This window comes from Hemitrygon akajei, chromosome 7 (assembly GCF_048418815.1).
Source record: "Hemitrygon akajei chromosome 7, sHemAka1.3, whole genome shotgun sequence".
NCBI lineage: Eukaryota > Metazoa > Chordata > Chondrichthyes > Myliobatiformes > Dasyatidae > Hemitrygon > Hemitrygon akajei.
In genome coordinates, this window is record NC_133130.1 from 160701720 (window position 1) to 160713403 (window position 11684).

Consider the following 11684-nt stretch of genomic DNA (forward strand, 5'->3'; position numbering starts at 1 on the left):
TGGTGCACCTTCAAACAAAATCATTGCTACCACCATTGTGAAGCTGATTGCCCGAGTCTCAGAATTTTGGATGGAAGGTACCAGAGTGAAAATTCTAGGCACAAAAGCCTGCATTTATTCGGCAGCTTTTGCAAAGCACCCCATAGCTTTTCACAGGAATTTAATCAAACAAAATTTAACATAGACACCAGGATGGGAGGCCAAAGCTCAATTAGTTTTCAAGGAGTGAAAACAAAGCAAAATGCTAGAAATACCCAGCAAGACACATAACATTTTAAATAACTACTGATCAAAGTGGAAAAGAGGGATTTTAAGGGATAGGGAAAGAGTTTGAGGTTTAGAGAAAAGATAGCTGGCCGCCAGTGAAAGTGGTTATACACAAGAGACCAGACTTCGATGAATGCAGCAACCTCTGTGGTTTTTGGGTGGCTGGAAGTGTAGCACAGGTAGGAATAGGAAGTCAACATTTAATACAACTGCAGCAACTCATCAGGGGGGGAAACACACTTTCAGCAGCTCCAAGCAAGCATTCTTGAGCCAAGAACATCTGCAGTAAAACACCAGTCACAGCATCTCTGCTGTCAAAATTCTCAAGAACTTCAGATTCCCGCCACTCTCCTAAACAGGGTCGCATCCATCATAAACTTCAACACACATCTAAAACCTTGCCTGGATTGGCATTTAGCTACATTCAAAGATATATAGCATGTTAGAAATGGAACAGCATACAAATTCTGGAGGACAGAAAGAGGGAGAAATCCTTGAGAGAGAGATAAAATCCTTGAATCCATTAAGGATTTTATCTCTTCCTGCTTTATTTTGTCATCAATAATTTATTTAGAACTCCATCCTTTTCATTTTAACAAAATCTCTTATCTAACTCAACTTCACCTTTTCTAAATCTAGCATAGTTGACTTTGATAAGCTGCTCACACTGAACTCCTATGGGTCATTATCTCCTAATTTTGTGCAGATCAGCTGGCAAGAGTATTTGCAGACATTTATATTCTCACCTTGCTTCACTCTATGGTTCCCTTCAGCTTAAAGAAGACCACTATCATCCCAGTATGTTAAAAAAACAAGATAATGTGCCTTAACAACTACCACCCTGTGGTTCTGACATCTACCATCACGAAGTGCTTTGAGAGGCTCTCCAGACTTCCTCGCCCCACTGCAATTCTCCTACAGCTAAAAAAGGCCCATAACAGACACCATCTTCCTGGCCCTACACACATCTAAGCACAGGAACATAAAGATGTTCACAGTATGTTAGATGATTGTTTGTTGACTGCATCTCTGCCTTCAATACTGTAATTCCAAGCAAACTCATTACCAAACTCTGGACCCTGGGAGTCAACACCTCCCTCTGCCATTGGATCTTCGACTTCCTGACCAACAGAGCACAATCAGTACAGATAGACAGCAACACCTCCACCATGATTATTGTACACACTGGTTCTCCGTAAGGTTGTGTCCTCAGCCCTCTACTCTACTCCCTGTACAATTATTTCTGTATGGCCATATTCTGCTCTAATTCCACCTACAAGTTCACAGATGATACCACCAGAGTGTGCCATATTGTTGAAAAACGATGAGTCAGAGAATGAGGGGTAGGGGGGGAAAAGATTACTAACATAATGTCATGACAACAACTTTTCCCTCAATGTCAGCAAAAGAGCTAATCACTGATTTCAGGAAGTGGGGTGGAGTGGAGCACATGCTCCTGTCTACATAAACAGATAAAAGATCAGATTAATTAAATTATAAAAGAATGCAGCTTGCTGCTGGGCAGAGGGAGTTGAGATTGCTTCTGCATGAATTACAAAAGGTTGGTTTGTAGGTGCAACAGGTTATCAAGAAGGTAAATTGAATGTTGGCTTTCTTTGCAAGAGAGATTGGATTTAAGAGCAGAGAGGTTCTGCAGCACCTGGTACTGTGTGCAGTTCTGGTCTCCGTATTTGAAGAAAGATAGGCCTTTGGAGGTTTACGAAGTTGATTCTAGAGATGAGAGGATGAAGCTATGAGGAGAGATTGAGATGCCCGAGACTATACTCACCGGAATACAAAAGAATAAGAGGGGATCTTATAGAAACATTAATAAAATTATGAAAGAGATAAGATAGAGACAGAAAAGTTGCTTCCACTGTTAAGTGAAACAAGAACTGGGGCACATAGCCTTAAGATTCAGGGGAATACATTTAGGATGGAGATGAGAAAAAATTGCTTTTCACAGAGAGTAGTGTATGTAAAATTCTCTGCCCAGGGAAGTAGTAGAAGCTACCTCATAAGATATATTTAAGATACAGTTAGATAGATTTTTGTATAGCAGGAAAATTAAGGGTTATGGGGAAAAGGCAAGTAGGTGGGCCAGATCAGCCACATTATTGAATGGCAGAGCAGACTCAACAGGCCAGATGGCCTTCTCCTGTTCTTATCCCTTATGTGTTGAGATTGAAAGCTTCAAGTTCAAGAACATCACCAATAGTCTGTCCTGGTCCAACGACATGGACACCACAGCCAAGAAATCTCACCAATGCCTCTATTTCCTCAGGAGGCTAAAGAAATTTGACATGTCCCCATCCACCCTTATCAAATTTTACTATGAAGTACTATAGAAAACATCCTATTTGGACGCAACACGGCTTGGTATGGGAACTGCTCTGCATCTGACTGCAAGAAACTGCAGAGAGTTATGGACACAGCTCAGCACATCACAGAAACCAAATTCACGTCCTTAGACCCTGACTACATTTCGTACTGCCTCTATAAGGAAGCCAGCTTAATCAAAGACCCCATCCACCTTCGACAGTCTCTCTTCTCCCCCTTCAATCAGGCAGAAGATACAAAAGCCTGAAAACAAGTACCAGCAGGCTCAAGGACAGCTTCTATCCCCCTGTAATGGTTCTCTAATACAGTAAGACAGACTCTTGACCTCACAATCTACTTCATTCTCTCTAGTTATTATATTTTATTCTGCTTTGTTATTTGTTTTCCTTGTTCCACCTCAAAATAGATAGATAGATATTTTATTGATCCCAAAGGAAATTAAGTGTCACAGTAGCATTACAAGTGCACAGATATCCACATACTCAATGCACTATGTAATGATTTGGTCTGTATAAACAGTATGCAAGACTATTTGCAATGTTTAATCTGCAATCTGTAACTTGTTTCACTTCTCTCCACTGACATTGCTTAAACTGCTGGGCATTTCATACATGTCTGGCCTGCATTTCATAGCCTTTGCACGACTTTTTAATTTTTCTCTCTTGTTCACTTTTACACACACCCCCCTCATTAATCTATCAAATAGCTGGTGTCATGAACAATTTATAACTATGGTAATCCACCTTTCCAGTCCCTTTTGGCATCTTAACACTAACTTAATTTCTTTCCTTCCTAGGCCTGATGAGGAGTTTTCAATCTGAAACATTAGTTTTCTTTTTCCACACATCCTTAATAGGAGTAATGAAATAGAGTGTCAAAACTCAAGCTGCTCCCCTACTCGCTGACAGACTTGAGGTTAAAAATTATCCTGTATCTGAGGGTGGATCCTGAGTCAGAAGATTATAGGTTCAAATTCCACAACAATGACTCGACTCACACTACTGGTGATGTTCTGAGGGAAGGCTACCATCTTTGGGTGAGAGATGAAGCTAAGACACTCATCTAGTCTCTCAGATGTCAAGCTATTTTGAAGAGTGAGGGAGTTAACAATGGTGTTCGCTAGCATTGCTAAAACACAATATCTCATTACACTCACACTTTCTTGTGGGAGTCTGTGGTCTTCTATAGACAGCAATGTAATCATTTACAGAGTTTCTGAACACCCGGAGGACATGGAAAATGTGACATAAATGTAATTGTTTTCTTCGGAGGCTGCCTGATCTGCTGCTTTTTATTTCAGGTTCCTAACATGCTGATTTTAGTGTCTTTTCAATTAAGGTTCACCCCCCCCCCTCAATTTGCACCTGTGAATTGTCAAATAGATATTATTATGGGGAAAAAGTGTCCTGATGTACTTAACTCTGAAAGAATACTTTCTAAAGTATAACATGGTTGTCATCACCCCAACCTCTTGGCCTTTTGTAAAGTTAGAGATTTTCCAGTACTCACCAAATACTGGGCCTTTGGGACAGTGTAATCCCCCACCTGATCTTTGGAGATGGGATTCAAAGGTACTTCCCAGCGTGCTGCTTTTCGAAAGGAACCCACTGTCTGATAAGAGGAAGTCACTTATCAAGTTTGAAAATAGGAAGCATCTTGTTCATGAGACAGGTGAGAACTAAGGTGACAAGCCAGATATTTAGAAATAGTATATATAGTACATACAAATACACAAGTATAAAGACACAGAGAAAGTCAAATATACAGAATTAGACAAGTACACTCAAGGAGACAAAGACATCCAGTCAAGCAAAAGGACTTGTATACACAAGTCAAATAAGTATGTACGGACAGAATGTGGTGCAAGCTGTTTTAAGTGGACATAAGGTAGATAAATCATAGAAGGCAAACACCAACAGACACACACGCGCGCGCACAAGTGAAAGTAAGCAGACATGTTCGTGACCACTGTGCATGTGGTCACTTACACACATCCCAAGAGAAAAGGACTGAGGAAGGTAAACACAGTAAGGGGTGGACAGATGTACTGAGATGGACAGACATATTCACATTGCACTTGCAGAGATGAGAACAAACAGTCCAGTGCAAAGTCCATTTATTAGAAGCATAGGAAATTAAAGGCTCAAGTTTTGTGAAAATCCCAGTGCAACATTGTTAAAGTATAAAGAAAGGGATTAGGGAATTTAACAAGATCACATTAAACAGATCTGAGGACAGCCACTAACTGTCTGACTAAATTTGCTTTTAGCTGGTTAAAGTGACTTTGAAGTCTACTTCAATTCCAAAGCAGAAGTCACCATCTTCAGACCACAAGACATAGGAGCAGAATTAGGCATCTGGCCCATCGAGTCTGCTCCGCCATTTAATCACAGCTGATCCTTTTTTTGTTATCTCCTCCTCACCCCCAGTTCCCAGCCTTCTCCCCGTAACCTTTGATGCCGTATCCAATCAAGAACCTATGCCTCTCTTTAAATACACCCAACGACCTGGCCTCAGGCAGCAGAGATTAAAAAGTCAAAATAAATGTAAATAAAACTAGATAATCAGAACAACCTAGCCCTACAAGTCTGCAAGATGAAAGAATTGGTGTTGACCTTTGGGGGAGGGGGTTGTGGTGGTAGTTGACAGCTTCAAGTTCCATGGCATCTATGTCATCAGCAACCTCACTTGGTCTCTTTACACGGACGACAGTACTTAAGCTAATTTGCTTTCTTAAGCACTTAAGATTTGGCATGTCCACAAGAATTCTCTTGAACTTCTACAGATGTGCTACAGAAAGTATTCTGATGAGTTACATCTGAATCTAGAATAGCAGCTGCTCTGCTTTTGACCAATGGAACCTGCAGAGAGTGGTAAACTGAGACCAGTCTATCATAGGCTAGTCACTTCCATCCGGTCCATCTTCATGCTGCAACGCTACAGCAAGGTCATTAGTATCACCAAGGATGTTTACTACCCTGGCCTTTTCTCTCACCTACCTTTTGGGAGAAGAGACAAGAGCTTGAAATCCTGGGTGTACAGATAAAGAATAGCTTCTTCCCCACTGCTATAAAACTTCTGAACCAATCAGTTCTTTCACAAGCTCGTCCTGCTGATGTAGCCACACTCTTGTACTTTTGACTCTGCCAGTTGTTCCATTACCGTTTAGCCATTTTATCATTTGTTTGAACTACTTCAGATTGCACAACAACCTTTGCGCCATTCTGCTGTTTTGTGAACGTTGTAGCAATGAGAAACACAATGCACACTGTTTATGCTGTGAGCTTTATGCAAACAAGGAATTGCATTGCATCCTGGTGTATATGACAATAATGTAATCTAATCTATTAACATCTAAGCAAAAGCTAAACTCCATCATCTCACTTAAATTATCACTTCTATTTACTATACTACTTTACACAAGGTGAAACATAATTCAATGTACAAAACTCTGACCAGATTTCAGCTCAGAGTTGTTATCAGAGATTAAGATTCACTCAGATTAATTATGAATCCAATTTTTTCTTGGCTCCACTTCATTTCCTGCTCTACTTACAATGCATTGGAAAGAAATAGTTTAATTAAAATGATCCTGATGTAGCCAGCTCTCCTACTTTCAACTGACTAGCATGTGTTTTGTATGAGTTCCTTCTGAACCCTCCTCAGAAATTCATAAAACAATTTCCAACAATGAACTGTTTTTATCATCAATATTATTTTCATTGCTAGGCCACATGTGAAAACAATTAAAAAGTTCAATGTAATCCAGTTCAAAGCATTTGATTTTAAACAAGTTCTATTCCAAATCAAACACCATCCTAACTTGAACATAAGTTGCCCAGTGTTCTTCACCACTGTGATGCAGTCCTGAATCCTTCCATAGTGGAAGCATCTTCGTCAGCTGGACTGTAACAATGTATTACCAACATTTCTAAATCATACTGCTCCTTGAACCTGAAGCATTTATGTCAGCTCCACTTTTCTATTCTACCTCAATAACTCCAAATTCCATTAGTATCCAATCTATTATACCAGTCTTGAATATATTACTTGACTGAGCACACATAGCCAACTAGTAGTGAGGAGTTCAAATAATTCCTATCTTTGTGTAGAAATTTCTTATTTCAGATCTAAATTATCTTGTTATCCTCACCAAAAATACACTCTATGCACTCACTCTGTTAAGGCTGTCAAGAATTTCTGTGCATTTCAATGAGATTTCTCTTTTTTTTAAAAAAAAGAGGAGATAAGCCTGTTCTATTTTCTCTTGATTAAAAGAAGTCTACTATCAAAAGAATGAATGGGTTTTCTGTACAAACCTCCTGCCATTTTACTTGATTTCAGTATATTTCTCCCATTCATTTTTAGCCTTCTTTCCCCAAGTTTATTAGGATTTATATGTGTATATCTGTAAAAGGGCTGGATGGTTTAGAGTTTGTGAAATGTGTGCAGGATAGTTTTTTGCAACAATACATAGAAGTACCGACTAGAGATGGGGCAGTGTTGGATCTCCTGTTAGGGAATGCGATAGGTCAGCTGACAGATGTATGTGTTGGGGAGCACTTCGGGTCCAGTGATCACAATAGCATTAGCTTCAATATAATTATGGAGAAGGACAGGACTGGACCTAGAGTTGAGATTTTTGATTGGAGAAAGGCTAACTTTGAGGAGATGCGCAGGGATTTAGAGAGAGTGGATTGGGTCAAGTTGTTTTATGGGAAGGATGTAATAGAGAAATGGAGGTCATTTAAGGGTGAAATTATGAGGGTACAGAATCTTTATGTTCCTGTTCGGTTGAAAGGAAAGGTTAAAGGTTTGAAAGCGCCATGGTTTTCAAGGGATATTAGATACTTGGTTCGAAAAAAGAGGGATGTCTACAATAGATATAGGCAGCATAGAGTAAAGGAATTGCTCGAGGAATATAAAGAATGTAAAAGGAAACTTAAAGAGATTAGAAAAGCTAAAAGAAGTTACGAGTTTGGTTTGGCAAATAAGGTGGAAGTAAATCCGAAAGGCTTCTACAGTTATATTAAAAGCAAGAGGATAGTGAGGGATAAAATTGGTCCCTTAGAGAATCAGGGTGGTCAGCTATGTGTGGAGCCAAGGGAGATGGGAGAGATTTTGAACGATTTCTTCTCTTCGGTATTCACTAAGGAGAAGGATATTGAATGGTGTAAGGTGTGGGAAACAAGTAAGGAAGTTATGGAACCTATGACAATTAAAGAGGTGGAAGTACTGGCGCTTTTAAGAAATTTAAAAGTGGATAAATCTCCGGGTCCTGACCGGATATTCCCCAGGACCTTGAGGGAAGTTTGTGTAGAGATAGCAGGAGCTCTGACGGAGATCTTTCAGATGTCATTAGAAATGGGGATTGTGCCGGAGGATTGGCGTATTGCTCATGTGGTTCCATTGTTTAAAAAGGGTTCTAGAAGTAAGCCTGGCAATTATAGACCTGTCAGTTTGACATCAGTGGTGGGTAAATTAATGGAAAGTATTCTTAGAGATAGTATTTATAATTATCTGGATAGACAGGATCTGATTAGGAGTAGCCAGCATGGATTTGTGCGTGGAAGGTCATGTTTGACAAACCTTATTGAATTTTTTGAAGTAGTTACGAGGAATGTTGACGAGGGTAAGGCAGTGGATGTAGTCTATATGGACTTCAGCAAGGCCTTTGACAAAGTTCCACATGGAAGGTTAGTTAAGAAGGTTCAGTCGTTAGTTATTAATGCTGGAGTAATAAAATGGATTCAACAGTGGCTAGATGGGAGATGCCAGAGAGTAGTGGTGGATAATTGTTTATCGGGATGGAGGCCGGTGACTAGCGGGGTGCCTCAGGGATCTGTTTTGGGCCCAATGTTGTTTGTAATATACATAAATGATCTGGATGATGGGGTGGTAAATTGGATTAGTAAGTATGCTGATGATACTAAGGTAGGAGGTGTTGTGGATAATGAGGTGGGTTTTCAAAGCTTGCAGGGAGATTTATGCCGGTTAGAAGAATGGGCTGAACGTTGGCAGATGGAGTTTAATGCTGAGAAGTGTGAGGTTCTACATTTTGGCAGGAATAATCCAAATAGAACATACAGGGTAAATGGTAGGGCATTGAGGAATGCAGTGGAACAGAGAGATCTAGGAATAACAGTGCATAGTTCCCTGAAGGTGGAGTCTCATGTAGATAGGGTGGTGAAGAAGGCTTTTGGAACGCTGGCCTTTATAAATCAGAGCATTGAGTACAGAAGTTGGGATGTAATGTTAAAATTGTACAAGGCATTGGTAAGGCCAAATTTGGAATATTGTGTACAGTTCTGGTCACCAAATTATAGGAAAGATATCAATAAATTAGAGAGAGTGCAGAGACGATTTACTAGGATGTTACCTGGGTTTCAGCACTTAAGTTACAGAGAAAGGTTGAACAAGTTAGGTCTCTATTCATTGGAGCGTAGAAGGTTGAGGGGGGATTTGATCGAGGTATTTAAAATGTTGAGAGGGATAGATAGAGTTGACGTGAATAGGCTGTTTCCATTGAGAGTAGGGGAGATTCAAACGAGAGGACATGATTTGAGAGTTAGGGGGCAAAAGTTTAAGGGAAACACGAGGGGGTATTTCTTTACTCAGAGAGTGATAGCTGTGTGGAATGAGCTTCCTGTAGAAGTAGTAGAGGCCAGTTCAGTTGTGTCATTTAAGGTAAAATTGGATAGGTACATGGACAGGAAAAGAGTGGAGGGTTATGGGCTGAGTGCGGGTAGGTGGGACTAGGTGAGATTAAGAGTTCGGCACGGACTAGGAGGGCCGGAATGGCCTGTTTTCCGTGCTGTGATTGTTATATGGTTATATGGTTATGTGACCTTTGCTTGAAATGTTCAATCCTAAGAAAGAAAAATCTCACACCCACCAGTTCTGAAACTTCCTCTAGCAAGGTTGGACAGCTAGTAGTTTTCAGGAAAATTACTATGTGTATCCTTAAAGCACCTTTAATGTAATTAAATATCCAAAATGGGAGTGCTACCCAATAAAATTTGACACTCATGCACCCATTAGAGCAGAAGATCAAAGGGGAGGGAGGAAGGGAGGAAAGAATACATAGCATGAGGAGAAAGCCTTAGCACATCTGCCAATGGTAGAGCAATCACAATCACAGGTGCTCAATAAGCAACAACTGAAGCTGCTCACATTCCTTGGTGAATGGTTTTGGATTAGGGGCATGGTATTGGAAAGCTGGAGGTGAAGATGGAAAGTGGGAGGGTTGAGGTCAACTTGGGATTTGAAAACAAAGGGAACAGCTTCGAAAGGTGAGTCAGTCACACACTCAAGGAAGTCTGCAGATGCTGGAAATCCAAAGCAACACACATACAAAATGCTGGAGGAATTCAGCAGATCAGGCAACATCCATGGAAAAAAAAAGTTTCGACGTTTCAGGCTGAGACACTTCTTTAGGACTAAGGAAGGGAGAAGATGTCAGAATAAAAAGGTGTGATGGGGGGAAGAAAGATGCAAGCTAGAAGATGATAGGTAAAGCCAGGTGGGTGGGAAAAGTCAAGGATTGGAGAGGAAAGAATCTGATAGGAGAGAAGGCTGGACCATAGCCAGGTGAGAAAGTGAAAGGTCAGAGTGGGGAATGGGGAAGGTGGGGGGGGGGGGGAAGGGGGGAGGAGAGAACTTTGTTCACCGGAAGGAGAAATCAATATTCATGCCATCAAGTTGGAGGATACCCAGATGGAATACAAGTTGTTGCTCCTCTACCCAGAGGGTGGCCTCATCTTGGTACTAGAGGTGGCCATGGATCGACATGTCAGAATGGAAATGGGAATCAGAATTAAAATGTTTGGCCACCAGAAGTCCTGCTTGTAACAGATAGTGCGGAGGTGCTTGACAAATCGGGTCCCCAATTTACAATGAGTCTCACCAACGTAGAGGAGTAGCATCAGGAACATCGGACACAATAGACAACCCCAGCAGCTTCACAGGTGAAGTGTTGCCTAACCTGGAAAGACTGTTTGGGGCCCCTAATGGAGTTGAGGGAGGTGGTGTATGGACAGGTGTAGTACTTATGCCACTTGCAGGGATAGTACCTGGAGGGAGATTAGTGGGGATGGACAAGTGGACAAGAGCTATTCCTGTGGAAAGCGGAGTGGGGGGGGGGGGGGTAAAGATATGTTTAGTGGTAGGATCCTCTGGTGATGGCGGAATCTGTGGAGGAAATGTATTGGATGTGGAGGCTGATGGGGTAGTAGGTGAAGACGAGAGGGACTCTATCTCTGTTAAGGCAGCAGGAAGATGGAGTGAGCATGGATGTACAAGAAATGGAGGAGATGCGGCTGAGGGTAGTGTCAACAGTGGAGGGAGAGAAGCTCCATTCTTTAAAGGAGGAGGATACCTTTGATGTTCTGGAGTAGATGTGGTGAAGGCAAAGAAACTGAGAAAAAGGAACAGTATTTTTACAGGAGATAGGGTGGGAAGAGTATAGGTGTCAAGATAACTGTGGAAATCAGTAGTTTAAAAAAAAGTTGGTTGACAGTTTATCTCCAGAGTGAAGACAGAGATTGAGAAAGGGGAGGGAGGCGTCAGAGATGGACCAAGTGAATTTATGGGAAAGGTGAAAGTTAGAGGCAACGTTGATAAAACTGATGAGCTCAGCATGAATGCATGAAGCAGTCTTCAATGTAGCGGAGGAAGAGTTAGGGAGTACAACGGGGGAAGGCTTCAAACATAGACTATTCTACATAGGCAACAAAAAGGCAGACACGGCTTGGGCCCATGTGAGTCCCCACGGCTACCCCTCAAGTTTGGAGAAAGTGGAAAAATTGTTTAGGGTGAGGACCAGTTGTGCCAGACTGAGGAGGGAGGTGGTGGAGGGGGAATTGGTTGGTTCTTCTGTCAAGAAAGAAGCGGAGAGTTTTGAGACCTTCTTGATGGGGAATAGGAGTGTGTAGGGACTCAACATCCATGGCGAAGATGAGGTGGTCAGGGCCAGAGAATTGAAAGTTAGTGAGGGGATTGGTAACATGAGAAGTGTCACAAATATAGGTGGGAAGAGACTGAACCAAGGAGGATAGAATGGTACCGAGCTATGAGGA

General features: G+C 41.4%; 1 protein-coding gene across 2 annotated transcripts in view; it reads right to left on the reverse strand.

Moving 5' to 3' along the window:
• The window catches only part of tbc1d13 (TBC1 domain family, member 13), a 39927-nt gene that overhangs the window by 8961 nt on the left and 19282 nt on the right, over positions 1–11684 (reverse strand). The window contains exon 12 of one of the 2 annotated variants that reach the window (XM_073052368.1): positions 4117–4218. The exons of the other annotated variant lie outside the window; for it this stretch is intronic. Coding sequence (XP_072908469.1) covers positions 4117–4218 — 102 coding nt within the window. The remainder of the gene's footprint in view (positions 1–4116; positions 4219–11684) is intronic. 2 annotated transcript variants of the gene reach the window in all.